The 22,535-nt window shown below is 40.5% G+C and overlaps 1 protein-coding gene across 4 annotated transcripts in view; it reads left to right on the plus strand.

Moving 5' to 3' along the window:
* Nucleotides 1-7,896: 7,896 nt before the first annotated feature.
* Nucleotides 7,897-22,535, plus strand: part of KHDRBS3 (KH RNA binding domain containing, signal transduction associated 3) — a 101,561-nt gene continuing 86,922 nt past the window's right edge. For 2 of the 4 annotated variants that reach the window (XM_052787600.1, XM_052787601.1), the window contains exon 1: nucleotides 7,898-8,396. In XM_052787600.1, coding sequence (XP_052643560.1) covers nucleotides 8,309-8,396 — 88 coding nt within the window. In that variant the 5' untranslated portion in view covers nucleotides 7,898-8,308. Of the gene's footprint in view, nucleotides 8,397-22,535 lie in introns of all 4 variants that reach the window. The other 2 variants (XM_052787602.1, XM_052787603.1) reach the window with 2 other exon arrangements.

A 22,535-nucleotide genomic window follows, 5' to 3' on the forward strand; every position in this document is an offset into this window, starting at 1 on the left:
AGAAATCCCTGATGGCAACTGTTTGATGATTCTGTTTCTGTCCCTTAACTCTCTGCACCACAAAAGATACCAAGAACTTAGGATACTGAGAACATTTTGCACTGCTTGATCCTTCCATTGTAGGACATATGCCTGGCAGAGTGGGAGCACTTACAAAATCAATGCTTCACATACTGATTTGCCTGTATACTTTGAGCAAGAGCTGAGTCTTCCTGTCTTTCATGGAGAGTTCATCCTCTTTCATCTGTTGCCTGTAGAAGATGCAGAAGGAGCACGCTCCCATTCCTAAACAGAAGATGAACAGGTTAGAGTGCTTTATGCTTTTTTTCCCAACAGTTCCTTTGGGGCTCTCCTACAGCTGTTGCTTTGCTTCGTAATCTCACTTCAGATATGACCTCTTGAAGGTCACTTAAAAGCATCATTATTTTTGTGTCTCATCACAGTCTGCAAAGTTTTCATGAACTGTGCTCTGGCTCATTCCTATAGAAGTAGCTGGTGCAGGTTAGCACCTGGACTAAAAGCCTCCATCTTCCAGCATTTCAAACAAGATTGTTTTTCCAAAAGAAAAACGGACATTTTACTGTTATCCTTCCTCACCCTTAAAAGAAGCTTAAGAAATGCTTTTTATAAGACTGCTTCATGATTACTGACTGTGTCTTTGTTAACTCTGTTTAAAAGCAAATGCAATAAACTACCATCACCAAATAGCCTCTATTATATAATAACTTCAGTTTACCCTAGCTCTCTGAGGATCTGAGCCATCTGAACAATATTTTCTGATATTTTATACGAAGAAAATAAACTATCTACAGTTTTGATGCAGAATATTGAAAGAAATGGGCCATGGGTAGATCAGAAAAGAAGTATTGCAGAAAATAGTGGTATATAGAAGATATTAATGCAGCAGATTTCTTTCTTTCAGGGTTGGAGCAGATAATATTCTTCACCCTGAATAGCCACTTGTTCCACTAGGGAACAAGGAAAAAGGCAGGGGTATTTTCAAAGCTCAGGTATCTAGTAAACTCATACAAGCAGACAGGAAGACACAGATTATCATTCTGAATTGAGTTCTCTTTCTTTTTAAAGAAAACATCACCATACAAAGATAAATGTTGTGAGACACGCCAAGGTCTTACTAAGACAACTGATAACTTATGGCTGATGAGGCCTTGGTAGTTAGGAAAGACAGTCTGTGAAAGACAGGCTTTTAATGGAATTGAATATAAGAGAAAAAATTAGTAACAAACAATTTCACACTGGAAAAAGCTGTCCTAAGAACAAAAGAGAACATTCATTAGCACACAACACAATGTGCTAAAAGACGTGCAACCAGGAAGAAGACAGGTATAACAAAGGTAAGGGCGTACTGGATTTGGCATCACCCACGTTCAGAGCAATAAAAGAGGTGCGTGGGAGGACCAGCTGCATCAAGGTTTGTAACACACATTGATTGTCCAGCACTAGAGAAGACAGTCACAAAGTGCACAAAGCAAACCACTTTTACAAGCATACTACACAGGAAAATAGGAAAGTAAAGAGCATACAATTTTGCAAAAGCTCCTAGCAGAGGAATTTAGCAATAGTACAACATTCCTTTATAGCTACAGTACAGCATCAAGAAAGGAGTAATAAAGAAGTATTTATATCCAAATATGACACAAGAGAAAAAGAATATCCAAAGTCTTTTCACCATGATAGCATTGACATCTTTTGCACCATTAGAACTATATGAAGTCAGTATTAGCAAGTGTATAAAGGAAAATGTCAAAATCTAGATTTTTGATAAATACATGTACAAAGCCAATACTGGGACAGAGAGCTGTAAAATTATTGCACCTTATTTAAAATAAAATTAGAAAAGACTCTTTTAATCTCACAAAATACTTCAGAGCAGAAAAAATAAAGTTTGTCATGATGCCTACAGGCACATCATATGATCAAGGTATATGTGCATGCAGCTCCAGGACTATGTGCGCTGTTACAACTGCCATTAGCAAAATGCCTAAAGGAAAGAAAAAAGCCTTTTAGATCATGGCATACATGAATATAATGAAAAAAGATGGTGAACTCACTGCAATGGATTGCCTCAATTACTGCACTAGAAACTGGAGAGACTGTTCTGATACAGCGCATTAGCTTTTAAGACCTAAAACCAACAATAAGGTGGAATGCTAAAATTTACCTGCTACAGATGATGTAAACTTTTTGCTCTGCAGGTCTCACACATTCTACATACTATGTGTTCTACCTGGATACCAGGAGTTCAGGCCAGGCAGAGTGTAGCAATCCACTTTTCAGCTCTCTGGAAGATGGCAGGTCAGGAAAATGTTTTTTATCATGACATGATATTTTTAAGGAAGGTGCAATGATATACTAGAAGGACTGTGTGGAATTAGCCATTATTGATACTATATTCAAACAACAGCAACCACAAAAGATTATGGCAAAATCCCAATGTCACAGGCAAAAGATACAAGGAGATGAAATCTAAAATTCGATTACACTTGATGGAAAACTGGTGTTAATCATTTTGGTTACGTCTAGGAATAGAGATGTATCTAACTTCCGAGAGTTAGTACTTAAAGCAAGTAAAAATATTTTCTTCTTACAAGACCTGAAGAGCATAATGAAGATGATGACTAAGACTGGCAGAAATCTAGAGCAACTGCAGAGGGAAGAATGAAAATTGTATTGGGATCACAGCCTGAATGATTTCACAGATGACGTTTTCCTTAACATGAAAGATTTAGTCATTTACTTGTTCTACTGTAGTATCTTAGCTCATTCGGGGAAACACACTGTAGGCCGATATATAACAAGAAGACGTTAAGAGTAGCCCTTCATTAATGTAAAATTATGGTTATCAGAGTAGTAGTTACTTGTGGATACTATTCATATTTTTTTTTCATCACAGATATGGGTACACAGGAACAGTAGAAACTAAACATAATCAGTTCAGGTTCAACAAAAATCTCGATAAACCTTTGGCTCTTCCAGTGCTAAGTCTATAACACAATATAAAAAATACAAATGTACAACTTGAATGAGGCATATAATCCTTAAAAAAATCTTTTTTTGCATATCTTTTGTACAATACAGAATCTCTGAGGATGGACAGCACCTCTGGATGTCATCTGGTCCAACTCCCCTGCTCAAGCAGGGCCACCTAGAGCCAGTTGCCCAGGACCATGTCCAGATGGCTTTTGAGTATCTGCAGGGATTGGAGACTCCACAACCTCCCTGGGCAACCTGTGTCAGTGCTTGGTCACCCTCACAGTAAAAAAGTGTTTCCTAATGTTCAGAGGGAACATCCTGTGTTTCAGTTTGTGCCCATTGCTTCTTGTCCTGTCACTGGGCACCACAGAAAAGAAGAGCCTGGCTCCACCTTTTTTGCACCCTCCCTTCAGGTATTTATATACATTAATAAGATCCCCCCTAAGCCTTCGCTTCTCAACAGTCCCAGCTTTCTCAACTTTTCCTCATAGGAGAGATGCAGCAGACCCTTCATCATCTTTGTGGCCCTTTTTGTTGAACTCTATCCAGTATGTCCATGTCTGTCTTGTACTGGGAAGCCCAGAACTGCATACAGCTCTCCACGTGTGGCCTCACCAGTATGAAGCAGAAGGATCACCTCCCTCAACCTGTGAGCAACACTCCTCCTAATGCAGCCCAGGATACCATTAGCCCTCTTTACAGCAAGGACTCATTGGCGGCTTATGTTCAACTTCGTGTCCACCAACATCACAAGGTCCTTTTCTGACAACCTGCTTTTCAGCTGGGTGTCCCTCAGCATGTACTGCTGCTTGATGTTATTCTTACCCAGGTACAGGACTTTCCACTTCCCCATATTGAACTTCATGAGGTTCCTGTCAGTCCATTTCTGATATTTAATACCATAAAGCAAGGTATAAAACAAATGGAAGACTTGGATGAACAGCTGTATATGACACTATGGCATGCTATAGTGACTACAAATATGGTGGCAAAGAACTCACCTGCCTGAAAGTCTTTTTTTTTCCTAACACAAGATACTTTTTTCCTACAAACCTTGTTTCTCTTAGAAATAAATGTAGAGAAAGAGTGAATAAAATATGAAAACAATATAACAAATCTTTTAAAATAAACAACCTTAACATAGCTGATAACAAAATAAGTTTCATTAGGGATGAAAATAGCCTAACCTTTGAACTATGGGGCAAAATCTATAAAAGGGAAAGCCATTAATTTTTAGAAGCAAGCACCCACAGCTTTTGAAAATGGCTCATGATGGATGTCTTGATATCACAGTACACTCTTACCTATTTTTTCGTACTTTAACCCATGTGCAAGTTAAAAAAAAAAAAAAAAGGCCACAGGAATATTGGAGAAAGGAGTGCAATGGTAATTTCAATGTGCCTAATAGAAATTGGCAAGTGATATATTGGAATACTAAGGAACCCAGCACCTACATAGCAACATGCTAATCAGAACTGTGGTGAGTCACATCAAGGACATATTCACTAGATGTGGTATTTGTGACAAACTATTTCCCAAAATAGACCCTGCTTCTATAGGTCTTCAGCTGTGTGCATTTTAATGAGCTGAAGTCTCAAATAAATAATGATTCCGTAACAGTCTTTTGTGATCTGAGCTTTAAATCAGGAACCCAGAGGTAAATCAGAGGCAAGAACTACATTAGAGCCATGTAAAGTCTACCATGGTCAGTGGCAGCTTGATATGATCATTGAATAAATGGAATAACACTAGTCATAAAAAAAATAATCTATGAGTGCACAGTAATTTAGACAAAATTACAAATATTTAAGTGTACTTACAATATTAGGAACAAAGACTTAATGGTGAAAATACTGCTTGTTGTGTTGATCCAGCAAATAAGGAAAATGTAACTGCAATAAGTTGTACAGAACCTACACACCAGAGACAGGATGCAGCTCAGTTTCAGCCTCTTCACACACAGTCCCCAGACGTCCCGTTGGCTGCATCAAAAGGTACACGAAGTAAGAAAGTGAATCTCACCCCTGAGAGTAAAGGTACTAACACATCCTAATGCTTCTATTACATATCAATATTAACTTTGGCATCTACAATTTTTGCTTATAAATAGGCAGACACACTGTCAGGTCAGACAACTGGTGCTTTAAGAGAAGTAATGGACATTAGTCTGACACCAGTTCCTGACTGATGTACACCTACCAAACTAACTTTCTGAGACTACCACACGCATATAGACAGCAGGGTGGACATGTGTAAAAATCCCTGTTTAGTTTACTGTTGGAGAGTAGCAATAAACACATTTAAATAATGAATTTTAAAAGTTTGGACTCATGACTTTTAAACATTTGTGAATGCTAAAGCTAATACTTAGTGGGCAGTTCCTTGATCAAGCTGCTTTTCAAGCTTTGTATAGATTTCAGTAGAAAGCAATCAATCCTTAAGAAGTTGGTTTTTCCTGCCTTTCCTGGAGAGTAAGCACTATGCTCAGCAGGTTTTTCCCAGCTAACCACATCGTAGGCTGCTTTCTATGGCCTGAGGCTCATAATTTCCCGTCCTTTCTGTCCTCCTCTTGTTTTATTACATCCTAGTGAATTTCATTGGAGAAAACAATATACTGCACTTGTTATGTGCAGGTTTGAGTTTGAACAATAGGGTAAAATGTGGATAATTTTATAATTCCTATATTATTATAGACCTGGTGAGAAACAAGTCTTCAGACTTCCCGTAAGTCTTTCTCTATTGTAAGCCAGAGGGAATTGGTACAATTTGGGAGGAAATACTGTGGTTTCTTGAAACACCAAATGTTTATTTAATCAGTTACCAGGGAGAATACGACTCTTTCCAGGAAAGGTACATTGTGTTTTACACCATTTGTAATAATATAGCTACCTTTCTGTCTGAGGTCCTGTATGCTGCAGAGGGACTTCAAATACAGTTTTGGCTTTACTGGCAAAGATAGGGATTATTTTGCTCCAGGTCATTCAATAAAGATTACACTCCTACATACTGTTCTGTGTCAAAGTTGTATGTGTCTGCCTGTTTCACAACAGATGGCTGCATTTCAGTACTTTTATATAGAAGATGTATATGGAAGGTTGAAATAAAACGTTCATTGTAATCCAACTTCTTCCAGCTGCTTGTATGTTTTAGTTGTATCTATCAGGCTTGATGTCATGCAGAATTTTTAAAATGTAACTTTGTAAATTTGTTTCTGTTCATCCTGGGTAAAGATTTATTTGGAACGGTGGTAGAGAGAATGTAAATCAAATATATTTCATATTGTAACATATCAGACACTGTTTTATGAGACATTCCAGTCTGTAAAATACAACAAGAAATAAGATACCTTAATATATGGTCCTTCTGTGCTAAGGGTGAAAGAGCATATGTAATTCTGAGAAGGGAGCCTTAACCTCTGATTCCAAGCTTTGAGTGAGTGATTTCTCATGCTAGCTTTTTTTTTTTCCAGAGCTTTTTTCTCCCCATCTTGAAAGGATATGACTAAGATGCATTGCAAACCTTTTTTTTTTTTCATGAAATAAAAAAGTAAACGTGTGATTATTCGATTCATGGAGGTAAGAATATTTTCAGTAGTCTTTTAACTGTAGCTTATCACTTAAAGTTTCTTAACCATTTTTCCCAGTAAATGTTGGTTTAAAATGTTACTTTAGCATTATGGTTTTGGCTTCAGTGATTTAGTAATTTTCCTCTGTTTTGCCCTTGTGCTCCGTTACAGAGAATAGTTAGCCTTGTTTCCTTTGGGCTTTTGTCACCGAAGATTCATTGATGAAACACCTAAGGTCTAATAAGGAAGCTATGTAAAGCCTCAAAGCTAAAGATCAAAGTGAATAATGATCTAATATACCAAGTGTACCCACTGAAAAAATAGGAAAATAGGCTTGAGCAAGGTCTTTTAAACTTCACTTCTCTTTCCTGTAAAACAGGCTGCTGCTGATTTCACGAGCCCACTTACAATGGCCCATCGGTGTAATTCATCGGAAATAAGATTTTCTAGCTAGTATTTATGAAGTGCTTTGTATTACTAGAGGCGTAAGTACAAAACGCTGGATAAATAGAGCACCGCTGTTTGGGGGGAGGGAAAAAAAAAAGTTAAAATCGCGGTTTTACTCCTCCTTTAAAAACAAATCTTGCCTTTCTTCGTTCCCCCGCCCCTTGAGATCTGACAGGGAGGGCCGGGACGCTGTCCTGGCTCCCCGGAGCCTCTCTCACACAGCCCGTTGCCTCGGGGAGCGGCTCCCGAGCAGAGGAGCGGGGCCGGCAGCAGGCGGGACACCGCGGGCGGCTCCCTTCGCCCCTCGCCTCGCCACCGCTCGCCGTTCAGGCCACTCCCGCAGGCCGAACGGCCGCAGATCCGCCGGCGCCGACGGGGCGCTCGCCTGTCGAGCTGCCGGAGGGCAACAGCGTCAGCTCTCCTCTCAGGAGAGGGTCCGCTCCGGTTTTGATGGGAGGCCGCGCTCCCCGCCGCCTCACGGCCCCTCGCAGCCGCCCCGGCCCCCGGCCCGCTCCCCCTCAGGAGCCGCGGCGGGAACGCCTGCCCCGCGCCTCAACCCCCGGCGCGAGCGCCACCCCCCGCCCCACACACACACCGGCGGCGGGGCGGGGGAGAACAGGAGCCGCCGCCAATCCGAAGCTGCAGCCCGTCCCTGACTGACAAGCCACACCACCCAATAGGAGCCGTCACTTGAGTAGGCGGGGCGACAGAGAAGGGAGCTCCGCTATCACCGCCCGTTGGGAGGAGCCCGGGGCGGGGCAGCGTCCCGGGGCGTGGCTCGGTGGGCAGGGGCGAGGCTCCTGGGCGGTTAGGGGGCGTGGCCTCGGCGGAAGTATTTAAACCTGGCGCGGAGGTGCTCGCCCGCTCAGTCGGCGCAGCGCCGCTGGAGGTGCGGGTCCGCGCTCTGCGCCGGCCGCCTCACGTTCGGCTTTTTCTTCTACGCGCGCGTGTGTGCGGAAGGCCGGCGGGGGCCCCGTCCCGCCCGGGGTCGGAGGCTCCCGGGGCGCGTCTCTTCCTCCTTCCCTCTCCCCAGCAGAGGGATTTTTTCCGCGCCCCTTGTCCGGTGTGGGGGGGCGTCCCCCCCCCGGCCCGCGCCCCTTCCCTCCCCGCTCCCTGCCGGGGGGGCTTGCGGCGCTTCCCTCTGGATGCGTCCCCGCAGCCCCGGGCGGGAGGCGGCCAGGGGGAAGCGCTGCCTCCGAGGATTTACCGACGCCTGGGACTCGGACCCGCGCCGCCGCCGCCGCCCCCTTCCCCGCGGGGCCACCCGGCGCCCCGGCTCCGCTGCCGCTCCAGGCCGCAGCCATGGACGAGAAGTACCTGCCCGAGCTGATGGCGGAGAAGGACTCGCTGGACCCGTCTTTCACCCACGCCCTGCGGCTGGTCAACCAAGGTGAGGGCCGGCGGGGTCGGAGCGGGGCCGCTTCGTCCCGCCGGGAGGACGAGCGGTGGGGGCCGAGCCGCAGTTAAGTGACGGCCGCCGGGGATGCTGAGTGCGGGGTTTACTCTTCGTCCCGCAGCGCTCGGTGGGTTTTTCTAGTGTTCAGGCTGCGGGTGTTTACCGGCTCCTGCCTCCTTCCCCTCGCTACGCTGGGGCGGAAGAGTCCGGGGGGGTCTGCCCAGCTCCGGCGGCCGCTGCCCGGGCACGGCTCTGCCCTGCCCTGCCCGCCAGCCCCGGCGCTGCCCGCGGCGGTCGGTGAGGCGTCCGGGGCTGCTCCTCTAGCAAGCAGAGCATCTCCCCCAAACAATAGGGGACGCCGGACTGGTTTCCCCAAATTCTCCTCTTTCATCGGTGTTTTTTACAATAGCGAAGGCGTGATCGCTCCCTGCTTGAATTATCCGTTAGTCCACGTTGAATTGCTGTGTAGAACAGCCTGGGTCGTCTGTGCTCTGCTTGGGCTTCAAGTCGATTAAATCCCCCAAAGGTTTTCTTGTTTTACCCTGCTAACGCGTTTCTGAACAATAAACAGCTTATTGTTTATGTATGTGTGAGCCTTTTTAGAAAGGAGCCTACAACCTAGCTCTTTCCTAGGAACTTTTGGCTCTAAAATGTTAAGGAATGAACAGTACGTTTTGGTACATCTTTTAAAAACCCCAAAGCATATTTTCTTTTGCAATTATATAACCCCAAATAAGTGATTCCTACCCCCTCTGCACCTGACATGTCAGATGTGCTTTGAAGTGCTAGCTCTTTGTTTCAGTGATCCTGTACTGAATAGAAAAGTAATTCTGTGTGATTTATAGTAAGGTTTAATGTAAACTTGGAAGTACTGTATAACTGGCAAGTGACTTTCAAGTACAGGTCTGTAGAGACAAACACTTGATACAGTGCTTGGAATGATCAAGTGAAGTAAGTTATCAACTGATCTTCTAATATAATGTAATGACAGCTGAAATGATTTTGGCTTCAATTGAAATTATTACAAAGCTGTGCTAGTGTACTTTACTTCCCGTAACAGGAATAGGTCTAAATCAATGTGGCTTCTTTTAATGCATTGTTGTAGTTTTTGATGTGTAATGGACTATGAATGCCCATCTCTAAATCAGAAGGAGAATCAACTATTGTCTGAAATATTCTGAAGTTAGGAGTAGCTGTCACAGTTTCAGCAGTAGAATGCATATGCCATGTGATTTGTAGCCACATGTCCTTGAATGGCTGTTTTTTTGCATATCGTTCCTAACTTTGAATTTGTAAAAATGTCACCGTTGATGGTGGGAGAAGGACAATTATGTTAAGAAATAGATATTTGTATTGTTTGCTGTAAATAAAAAAAAACTTGTTAGAATTTAGTTTGATGGCTGAGAATTTAAGGCTGGAATTTAGTGAAGTTCCTAGCCAGATAGTGAAGGGAGAATCTTTTTTGTGTATGTAAATTATTTTGGGAAGTTACAGAAGTATGTGATGTACTATTTTACAAACAGCGTTTATGGAAGCAGATAAAATTATATGGCTGTTACCAAAACTGTGACTTTTTGGGAGAATGATAGTTTTTTGCGGTTCTCATTGATATAAGAAATTAGAGGACAGACAAACTTTTGCTTGCTTTTATCATGTAATACCTGGTATCTGCATGCATACTTTTGGCTCCAAAAATAAATTGTACTGTCAGTGAAAAAATGAATGTAGATGAACATGGATCCAACCTCTTTATTCTAGTATGTTTCTAGATTTTTTTGCTTACTTTGAAAGTGAAGTCTTGCATTAAATCTGAAGTATTTCATGTGTTAGAGACAGGTAAAAAAAAATTAAGCAGAGGGTGATTATCGACTGGTTAACTGTAGTTTAAAATGCAAATTTGTATAATATCTGTGTAAAGTACATATTTTAGGCAGTTGTAGAGTCACCAAAGAATAAAATAAGATGAAGTGACTGTATAATACAGGTGGGAAATATATGACTTCAGGAGATGTTTTACAAACCCATCCTGTCATGACACTAACTTTATCAGTGACTGTTGTTTGTCTCAATTGTAATAGCTCTATAGAGTTAAATGAAGGCAATTAGTGGAAATATATATGTAATAGTTCTGGCTTGTACTTAATACGTTAGGTCCACTGAGTTTTTTTTTCTCTGATAGTTCAGTGAGCAGGCAAATGGAATGGCTTGTCTAATTTTTTAAACTGGGTTTGTTCAGCTTTTCAATTTAGAATGAAACATGTTTCCGAGTTTGGCTTTTTCCAGGTATGTGTGAGAATGTCTTAGCAAAGGTTTTAAGTGCTTAAAATAACCAGTTTAATTATGTAATAGCATTTTGTCTTAATGCTATTACATTTACTATCTGTATTTACTTAGACTGAAATACTGCAGATCAGCCAACTTTCTGCAGAAACTCAGGATTGATTTGTAAGAATTGTATGGTTGAATTAATAAATCCTTCTGAGATGCTGAAGGAATTAAAGTGTGTGTACTGCTTAAACAAAAGAGCCAAATCGCTAACAAATTTCTAACAATGTTGAAATTTGCTTTCTAGGGAAAAGTCCTGTGTCTAGACTTCCAAAATCTGTTAATTATAGTTCTCAAATGGAAGTGAGCACATTTGCATATAATGCTTATAATTACAAATTATAATTTGGGTACATACAAATTACATAATTTTAAATGATACAGAAAAAAGTGGAGCTTGACATGCTTTATGTTCCAGGGTAGCCTTTCAGTTAAAAAACCAATGTGGTGATAACTAAGATGCTGCAAGAATACTTCTGTGGGCAGTATTATTAATCTGTCTTTCAGAATTAAGACATGACAGCATCTTCACTTGCCCTAATAAAACCTTGTTTTAAACATTTTGAAAGCGTTAGAATCAAAGATCAGTGTCCTTCATTGTTCCTGCATAGTACATGGAAGTACTGATTTTTCTTGCTGAAAACTCTGCTCAAGTATTTGATGACTTGTCTCTTTGGAACACAAATGTAAGATCTATTGCTTAAATTTTGCTTTAAACAGTCATTGAAACATTCAGCTGCTGCTTAAATTTTAGAACAGTAGGAATCTTTTGCAGGAGACTATCTTTTGCTCTAATTAAGATGATTTACTTGTGTACTTAAACACTAAGCCATCTTAAAAAGGGGATGTTTTTACCTGTAAACCTTTAAACATGTTATGGATTGGAAGTAGACTTATTTTGCATGTGTAGTAAGGTGACCATGCTGATAGGATTAATTTGCATCTGGTACCAGACAATGGGAACTGGAACATTATGTCCAATTATTATCTTATAAGTTCTGTAATTGAAGAACCTTGGGAAAGATGAGGTTCTGTGAAGAAGCAAGAGTTTAGTACATGCATATTTGTATTTTTACTGTTTACGACTCTCAGGTACTCATCTTTATGTAAAATCTGAAAAATATTTCTGGATGTGAAAGTGATGCTTGTTCTGAAATCAGGCTAGTTCTTTGTTTATCATTGCAAGGCACTGAGTAGCTTTACTTTTTAACCTTTTATTGAGACCTTTATTTTGAAGGCTGACTTTGTATTTGGGGTTTTATGTAAATGTGCAAGTGTAATGTTGATTGTTGTAACTTAGTTCATGAGTGATGCTGTAAAAATATTGAAAGATCTGTAAGAGAAGAGTTACTTTATCTTCATTGTCTTTTTTCACATTTATGTATAGTATTGATTTATGACAAGTATTTTGTGAATGTTGGGTAAAGTATGTGAAATTGCAGATGGAAGAAGCTACATGTAAATAAAACATGTTGATACCAGACATGTTTTGTAACAGGGGAGACATTAAAACAGATGCCTGGCACGTGTTTGGTTTGTGTAATGTTAAATGTGTAGGTGGAGAGGACTCTGTAATCAAAGTTAAGGCAGCTGAAATACTTTTGAGTCTCGGTGCCATTGCTGAAAGACAACTTTTACTTCTCTGTAGACTGTACCAGTGGAATTCATTTTAGCTACTTTGAGATTTGAGGTAATATCTTAAATTGCTGAGGCTTCCTTTAAATTGTCAACAAGATGATGTGCAGGAATAACAAGCCTTCCCATCAGTAGATGGCTGTATGTGCTAGCTGTATATTGAATGACTTTACTGATCCATGTGTCTAGTAGTGATCAGTAGAGGCTTGCTGTTTCTCATGTCAAATTTTGAGTAGGAGTTCAATAATCAAACAGACCAGTACCTCCATAAATATCAGGGAGAATGGAGTGTGAGGAAAAGCGTACTGACTTTCTGCACTGTGGAGGATATTAACAATCTGATTTTTTAGCAGGTAAGGGATAGCTTTGTAAAAATGGTTGAAGTAGGAACTTGATAAGTTAAGGTACCATAGATGTTACTGATTTTTAATGTATCTGTCTTGGTATGCAAGGGCTTCTGGGCATGCACTTATCAAGGATTTTCATTAATTTTTCACAAATAGAATTCTAATTTTTTGCAATTCTAAAATGTTCTTCATTATGTGTAGTGAAGTGACATACATATGTTGTGGTATAAATAATCAGTTTGCTGCTGAATCATCCACTTTCATCTGTAGACAAGCATTTCATAGTGTGAAAGACCTGTGTGGTGCTGCTCGTTCTCAGCCCCTGATGGTGTTACATGTAGTCTGTGGCTGTGTAACCTCGAACTCTCCTTTATTTCTCATTGTAGTCTCAATCATGTGAGCAACACCTGTTTCAACTGTCCTGCTCTTGGAGGCTGGCAAAACACTTTATGAAGGTTTTAGGTGTTTTGTAAAGCAAATATAGCTGAAGAAATCTGATTGGGTTTTAAGATTACTCAGAGCATCCTATTAATTGGAATAAAACAGTAAATTTTGTAATATGCCCTGCAGACAAAGATTTTTTTTCAGTCAGCAAGTCACTTTGTCTTAGAGGTTAACTAGAAAGAAGAAACTCTTCTGTTGTCTTCTAGTAATCAGACTTCAAAACAAGTCTATGAAAATGTGCAGGGGGAATTGGTTATTTGGCAGGCTCAGTGTGATGAGAAATTTAGTGACAGTAATAGGAATGAATATGGTGTGGTGGTAGCACCATAAAACCAGTGAAGGCTGACTTTGGTTCTTATTTCTGTTTTCTTAAAACAGCATGAAAAGTAGTATGATTTGGAGTGAAGAAGAGATTTCAGAGATTGTCCCTCATGTCTCAGCCTTCCTCGTTCAGTAACACTTCAGAAGTTAACATTTTTGTAATGGTTCGTTCTTTGTTTTTACTGGAGTGAAACTGTATTGTGAAAGTCACAGGACTTATTAACAATTAGATTCCAATCTTTGTCTCTTAAAAGGCTGGGCAAGTGATTTATCAGGTATTCCAATCATGTTAACAGGGCTGCTGTGAAATGCAGCTGAAGATAATCATACATACTTCACCCTAGGCTCATCTGCTCTGAAGCATGACTCTAGCCTGCAGCCACTCACTGATGATCACATTTAGTTTAAAGCTGACTTCTAATTCACTTGCACACTTACTTTAGCAGTCAATGAGAGAGATCGAATTTAAAGGTTTCAAATTTGGACTGACATGGTTTGTCACTTTCAATCCTTTTTGACACCAGCCATGCAAATTAAAACTGTAACCTTCTGAGTACTTATTTACTGGAGAAATCAGAAAGAAGGTCACAGCACTGAATGGCTGCTCTTCTGGCCTGTGGCTTGTTTGACTGACACAGATTTTTAAGTACATGCAAGTTATGTGACCTTTCTGCCCTCCGAGTTTTCCCCCCACCTCTGACTTCAAGTATAATTAAGATACAAAAGAATTTAGGATGCACTTTGGTTTGAAAGAATTGGATATCAAAGTTCAGAGTTGAGTAGCCACTGTAAAATATTCAGTGTGGTACTGCATGACTTTTTAATTAATTGGTATTTAACAGTTTCAGTAAAAAGCATGTTTAAATGGATTAACTGGTAACTGACACACCTAATATTTTATGGTGAATTAACTGACTGTTCTTAGCTGAGCTCTTGTCCTGGTTTTGGCAGGAGTTTTGCAAGCTTAATGTTTACATTATTAATACTGTTTTTAAGTAGAAAATTATAAAGGGCAGGATGTTTATACTGGGCAAGTGGAGTATCTTGATGAAGTGGGGTTATCTATGCCTGGGACCTGGGAAGGCAAGTCTTGCCTGTGCAATTGGAGCTGCATGGTAGGGTGGTAGTAGTTCTGGGAATTACTTTAGATCCGTATACTGCTAGCTGAGTGTGACTTCCAAGTGCAACACTAGCTAGAAAATTAGTATCTTTATGGCCTTAAGCTAAGGGCACATGGACTAGGGAATTTAATTTTCTTCTGACATTCTAGGTACAGAAGTCCCTGTGTCTTTAATCTTTGAGAAGATCATGGAAAAAACAATGCTTTGCAAGCTTGGGAAGGTCTGTAGGGCTCTTGCTAGTCTGATTGGTTTGTGAAAGTGATTGCTAATGTGTGGTTTGAGTGCCTTACTACTGTCACAGAAGTAAATAAAGGTGCTAAGAAGCCCTTTAAACTGTTGATGAAATGTCTGGCCAAAAAAGTGCAAGTGAAAACATAAAGCACGGTGCTTTAGCAATGGATGATTAACTCTTAAATATAATAACTGGTAGATTTTGCATCTCTTGACATCTTTGACTCAAAATGAGATGTATTTCTGGACATTTGATCTTGACTACATTGTTAGGCTCTTTACTGAACTGTCAGTGACTTCGGGTATACAGTAGATGTAGGCTGGCTAATTATGACAAGGAGCAAATTGAAGAGTAGCAACTGTAGAGGTGGAATGAAGAAACATTTTTGTTAAGCTGAGAAAGATGTAATTTTGAGTGTCTCAACAGCTGAGCAGTGCCTGTGTTATTCTTTGTGTGTTTATCCTATCTTAAAATATTCTTTTGCTTGAACTCAATTTTGTCAAATTTATCACTTGTTGTTTTGTGTTGTCATTTTTCATAATTTTACTGTATTGTCAAGGTAAAATTAATAAGAAACTGGAAAGTTAAATGGATTTCCTTCCTTCGTATTCTCTATTTCCAGTTGCTGTTTTGCTGGCTGCCTTCCATTTCTTATTTTGATGTGTTTATCAGGCTTTTGGCTTCAGCTAGCAGCTCAACAGCAACAAAGTTGCAAGGCAGCAAACAAATGTCAGTTTAATTCTTGTAGTTGGTAAATCTTTCACTGTTTCTGGCCTATATAGGTGTTCTTTTATAGGCCTTTATTTTCTAGGAAGAATTTCTTGACAAAATAATTGGAAACCTAAAAGATTAGAAATCATTTCAGTAAACCTATTGTTCTTGCACTTAATCCAAAAGAAAATTTGTTATAACTGCTCCTGTGCTGATCTTGGCATAATGTAGTGACAGTGAAAATCTGAAGTTGCAAATCCTTTGAGGATTTACTTATTTTCAACTTTATTCCTCCGTTTGGGTTGTACAAAAGGAATAGCTAGTAGGGGAAGATGCCTTTTTGTGGACAAGACAAAGAATCCGGGAAGAAGTCAAAACTGCTGCTGTTGCTCTGATACTGAATGCTGCTGCACTTACTGAATGCTTGGAGAATAAATGCATCTGTAGTTTCTTACTGCCTCTGATCCTCCAGTAACAGTACTCTGGAAGGCAGATGTGTTTGAAAGCAAAATGTTGTAGATATTTTCAGCCAGTTTTTCCTGCTGCTTTGGGATAATGTCTTTGAAAGATGTAGAAATGGAAGTACTGCTTCTAATGCAATCATTCTTCCTTTCATGTGTCTCCTTTTCCATTAACTGATAATGGACAAAAGTTTTCCTTACTGGTTCCTTTTGATCTGTATCCTAATGAACTAGAGGTGGTCAACTAGAGGTGGCAATGAAGCACCAGTCCTGATGTCTCTGGTCAGCAGCTCAGTTTCTGTTCCCTGAGCTCCTTAACCCTCAGATACTGAGGATCTGATCTTTTTGTTTTGTTTCTCCTGCTACGAGGCAGAAATGACGTGCTCTATTGTATGCAGACTTGAGTGATACAGCTTTATGGGGTAAACTAGTGAAGTAAAAAAATCACCCTTTTCTGCCCACCTCCAAACTAATGTTAAATGATAAATTTCACTTTTGCAAAAGTGAAAAGGACTAAGGTCCATCATGTCTGGCTCTTCCATGGCTTTTTGTTAAGCTTAGCTATACCCTATACCCTTTCCTGAGTTTGAAGGAAAACAAATTTTTCTCTTCTAGACTTGCTTTCACACAGTTTTGAGTACGATGTTCTTGGTCAATTTGTACAGTCATGGAAGTTCAGAAACTTAGAGTGGTTTTTCACTTTATTAATTATCTGATGGTTTCATGACTACTTCCAGCCTGCTTTTTTTTAGGATCAAGTCGTCCTGTTTTCAAGGAAGAAGGCAGTGTCACAGCTGAGTTTTCTGCCTTCCTTACAGGGGTTTCCTAAAACTTTTGTGGTAGGTGGAAGAGTTTCTTAAAGTGAAAGTTTCTTACTAATAATTTGACACAGTTTCTCCATTTAAATCCTGATGTGTGTGGAGGAACTACTCTGCTTCACTTCCTGCTTCACAGTAGGTAGTTGCAGTGGTATCTTTAGCTCTAGTTAATGCTTGCTGCTTTTCTAGAGATACCCTAATGGTATCCTAGGCTGACTAGTCTGCAAGGTGAAATGTGGCACCTTAGTACTTGATCTTAAGAGTGGAAAGGACTACTGTGGTCCAATTTGTCTTGTGTAACACAAATTGGTCTTAAAGATTCTTTTCCCTTATCACATACTCTTGACCTTTTTATTACACCATGCATCCATGGTCTGGAAAAATGATGAGGTTTTTATTGGCCTACTGTATAAAAGCATACAACAGAAGATTTATCATGTTTTTAAAGCTTACTGTATCTGTTCTTCAGACATTTTTTCTGCAGATACTTCACAGAAGCCTGTTAATACCGTGTGAAACAAATGTTGGGAATGACATAAGTGTTGTCATATAAAATGCTTGTGAGGTAATTAATGACCTTTTAAGATTTCTTCCAGCCTTATTTTTTTCTGTGAATTTGGGGACCTTGGGCAATTATGAGTATGATTATGAGCACACGTTGGAAAGAGCAGAAGTGTCCCACAATGGGTTTTCCTGCAGGATACCTAGAGAGCATCTTAAATACAGCGATGCTGGAATTTTGAAGAGAAAACTTACTCAGGAAGGTTTTTGGATGCTATCCCTGTGTGAGAAAACTCCATTAGCAGCAGGTCACTAAGCACTAGGGAAATCATCATGCAGTTTTTAATTTTGCGTGGAGCTGCTTCTGAACGGCTTCGCAGCCCGTTTTTTTGGAATTATTTAGAATACAACGCAGCCTGCACTTGCAGCGTGACGGCACCGTCCCGTAAGTGCAGTGCTGGCGCTGTGTCAGCAGGGGGGGCTGGCGCGCAGCCGATGCAGCCCGACCGGGGCTCCCCGGGAAAGGGGATTTTCGGGAAGGGGTGCCAGCCCCCCAAGGAAGGCCGGGAGCTGCTTTTGGGGGAGCTGCACCCGAGTCCTGGGTGCCATCGGTGTTCGCTTGTCACAAGAACTCTTGCAGCCGCACGTGTTCTGTCTGCGTCTTAGAACGCGGTCCCTCCTGAAAGCCGGTGTTTGGTTAACTGAGCCTTCAGTGCTTAGAGAATCATTTTGTCATTATTGCTTTTCATGTAGCTTCACTACGTGAGTATAAAAAGTTGATGCTCAAGGTATAAAGGCTTTAATTGGTAACTGGCCTGTTTGAAATTAGTATTGGTTGCATCTTTCTGCTTGGCCTTCTCAGGTATTTGTCTTTACTGCTCATACCTTGATCACAAGCTGAGGCTCAAATGTAGACTGAATGCTGTGGCTGTAATAGAACTACCTTATCTTTGGCCACAGGGTTTCCGAATACAATTGAGATATGGCTGGGACCTGAAATAGCTTTGGCCTGTGCTGTTCTCTTGATGTATACTTTAACTAGTAAGACTGCTGTCAGTCCAATTTGATAAGTGTTGAATGAAGTTTTAAAAGAAATACTTTGCCAGACTTTTAAACTTTAAGCTCTTAGAGCATCCCATTATTATCAGCTGATTAAATGGAAAGTGCAGGGGAACTACCATAATGTTATTTATAAATCATTTGTTCATAGATGTACTTACTGAATTTACAAATCTCCTGAAATAATAGACCTTGTTTGGAACACTAAGTAGTAGTTCATGTAGTTCAATATAAGGTTAATTAAAAATGCTGATGTGTTTTTCACATTGTGGCAAGTAGCTGGCTGTGAGATCAGGTCTATGAAGAACTCTAGACAAATTATCCTTTTTTAAATTAATGCCCCAATAGAGGAAAACGGATGTGATTTGCTTTCTTAACCAGTATATCATAGTTTCTTTAGACTTCAGTGGTATGCTGAGCATTACACTAACATAATGTGTTTTCTGCCTCTGAGTAGCATGTAGGTCCTCAAGGCACTGATCCCTTATATCTGTCACTGTGCTCAAAGCAATGACCAACTTTCAATGACTCCTTGTCTAGGGTAGGCTGTCTCTTATGATGGCTTGCATGAAGATGATGCCCTCTTTATAAGGGTGTGTAGTGATAGGACAAGGGGTAATGGCTTTAAATTGAAAGAGGGTAGATTTAGACTAGATGTAAGGAAGAAGTTCTTTAAGGGTGGTGAGGCACTGGACCAGGTTGCCCAGAGAAGCTGTGGATGCCCCATCCCTGGAAGTGTTCAAGGCCAGGTTGGATGGGGCTTTGAGCAACCTGGTCTAGTGGAAGGTGTCCCTGCCCATGGCAGGGAGGTTGGAACTAGGTGATCTTTAAGGTCCCTTCCAACCCAAACCATTCTATGATGCTGAGAAGTTAGCCATTCTAGGCACTAACTAAAGTACTCAGCTTGCTGGATAGCCTTCTGCTTGGTCTTTCTGCTGGAGAAAACAGTGAAATGGATAGAAAAAACTTGAATCATCCAAGTGGGAAAGAAAAGTACTTCTGAAGTAGGATGTAAAACCATATGTTTCATTCTGTACAGTCCTTTCAGAATCCTTTGCTTAACTTATTGTTGTATTGAAGTAGTAGCTGGCTAGAGCTCAAACCTGTACTTGTAGTGAGTAAATTTTTCAGAAGTAACTACTCATTATTTGTAAGTCTGTGAAAATGATGCTAATCAGGTAGGTATGTCTTGTCAGCATTTGTATGAGGTATTTTTGGGCACCTCATTTGGAAGGTTTTGGTGCTGTTATCGGAGCTGAGATTTGAAGCTTTTCTGCAGAGTCATCTGAAAAGAGCTGAGTGCAGAGAATACAGAAAGCAGACATAGTCCCTTTATTCAGATTCAGCACCTTAAAACATGGCTGTGCACACTTGTCAGTAATGGATGTCAAGCTGTGTTGTAATAAAACAAATGCTAGAGCATTATTTTCCCTTCATTTTATTGATGACTAATTAGCTATTTGAGCTGTATCAATTATAGTCAATCAGCTCTTGGTAATAACCCCTTTTCCCTCTTCATCTTACAGTATTTCATCCTCAAGACAGCTATCCTGACATGGAAGAAATTTTTACATGTAACTAATTGAAATCCCAACAGAATAGTGAATGCAATTTCAAGCTAGGCCACGAAATGAAGAAATAAGAGCAGATGGCCCCTTCAGAAAAATAGATTAAAGAGAATAGATGCTCCTGGCCAGCTACATAGTTAATCCCTTGCTTTTGTCAAGAGGTACTGCCAATAGATAGTTATTATGCAAGGGTAAAATAAAAGCTGTATTAATTTAGTGGAAAAAAAATGCTTTTCCTCATTCCCAGCTCTTTCTGATAATTTAGTGTTATGTTCATATTTTTAAGATACAGCTATAGTAAATTGGAATAGTAACCTGTTAAATTAGCTGTGTGTTTCTTCAGAAATGGGTACTACAAAAAAGAGTAATCCTGGGAATGTAGTTCCATTTATATGTTTCTACGTTTGTTCGATTTATACCATTCTATGATTCTGAGAAGGTGATCGGGAATAGTCGGCATGGATTTCCAAAGGTGCAATCAAAGAAATCATGCTTAACCAACCTGATAGGATTCTACAATGAGGTGACTAGCTTGGTGGGCGAGGGAAGAGCAGTGGATGTTGTTTACCTCTACTTTAGTAAAGTTTTTGACATTGTCTCCCATAACATACATGTAGACATGCTGACAAAAATATGGGTAAAATAAGTGGGCAGCGAGGTGGAAAGAATACTGGCTGAACCACTAAGTGATAAAAAAACCCAGCTGGAGGCAAGTCACTAGTGGTGTGTGCCAGAGGTTGATAGTACTTAACATCTTCTTTAATGACCTGGACAATGGGAGAGAGTGCACCCTCAGCAAATTTGCAAATACAAATATACCAGGTATGCTGGCTGATACACCAGAGGGTTGTGCTGCTGCCATTCAGAGGGACCTCAACTGGCTGGAGAAATGGGCTGATGGGAACTGCATGAGGTCAATGAGGGAAGTGCAAAGTACTGCACCTGGGGAAGAATAATCCCATGCACCAGTATACACTGGTGATAGACCAGTTGAGAAGCAGCTCTGCACAAAAGACCTTTGGTCCTTTGAATGTGAGCCAGCAATGTGCCCTTGTAGCAAAGAAGGCCAACAGCATCCTAGACTCCTTTAGGAAAAGGATTGCCAGCAGGTCAAATGTGGTGATTCTTCCTCTCTAGTCAGACTTGAGACCACACCTGGAGTACAGTGTCCAGGTCCGGGCTCCACAGTATGAGAGATACAGAGCTACTGGAGCGAATCTGGTAAAGGGCTATGAAGATGATTAAAGGGATGGAGCACCTCTCGTATGAGGAAAGGTTAGGAGAGATGAGACTTTAGTCTGGAAAAGAGAAGACTCTTAACACTGAGTGTAAATACCTAATGGGGGGGAGATGATGGAGAGATGGACTCTCTCCATAGTGCCCACTGACAGGACAGGGTGGATGGGGCTCTGAGCAGCCTGATGTAGTCAAAGATGTCCCTGCTCATTGCAAGGGGGGTTGGACTAGATGACCTTTAAAAGTCTCTTCCAACCCAAACTATTCTATGATTCTATATTTAACAAAGTTTCAGTCTAGCATTTCCGGTATTTTCTTGCTCTGTGAAACACTGATGATTGAGTTTTTAAAACCTCATGTCAAATTTGGTAGAGGTATTTGTGCCTATATTTCTCCTGATGGCTTGAGGAAGAGTTTAACTTCTACCTTGTTAAATGTTCTTTCTAGATTTATTATTAGTGGACAGTCAGATCTTTCAGTTTGGTTAAGCACCTTTATTTCTTGGGTTTATGCAAAGTAGCACATTCCAGCATTTTGGGTGGTTATTCTGCTTGTAGCTAGGTAAGTCATTCCTGCACTTGCTCTAAAATCAATGAATCAAGAAGGGGAAGTGAGATTTGAAACTTAATATACATATGAACCATTGATTAGGAAGACTTATTCATGGGACCATAAGTACCTGTTATGACTGTTGTGGTCTTTTGTTCTTCCCAAATGCACTTTTATGCTTTGCTTTTCTCTAGTAGCAAGGAGTGATAGAACAATCTATCATATTAAGTGGTTATTGCTGTCTCAGCTGTCCTTCATCCTTTGGGCACTGACACCCTGAATTTCTTGGGCAGCTGGATTTTTTTTAAATGCATCCCCTTTGTCCTCTGCCACATCTAGAAGATAACTTGATTCTATACTTTTGGAAAGTGGAGCATCAAAATTTCCTTTCACATATAGAAGCAATTCAAACATCACTGAACCAAGAAGTAATGGCGCATCAGGTTCTCGGTGTTGGCACTTTTCTTATTGTTTCTTGGCAGATAGAAGTGATGGAGCAGGAACTTGAATATATGGAATTATGAAGGCAAGTGGTGGACAGACAGGGCAGGGGTCTGTGGTTAGTAGCAGCTTCTGTATTTTCCCAGCACTACTGATATCTATATGACCAGTTCAGTTTTGGTTTTGTTGTCTCACCTTGAATGTAGGTGTACTTCCCTGACTGAATTGTTCCACTGCACTTAAAGATGTCAGCTGCCTTGTGCATGTGACACTTACTAGTTGTTGATTATTCTGTGTAAAATCTGTTGAAATGTACTGAAATCTGTTACTTAACTATTAAATATAGGAAGTACTCCCATAAGAA

The sequence above is a fragment of the Harpia harpyja genome, chromosome 5, assembly GCF_026419915.1.
Source record: "Harpia harpyja isolate bHarHar1 chromosome 5, bHarHar1 primary haplotype, whole genome shotgun sequence".
Taxonomy (NCBI): Eukaryota; Metazoa; Chordata; class Aves; order Accipitriformes; family Accipitridae; genus Harpia; species Harpia harpyja.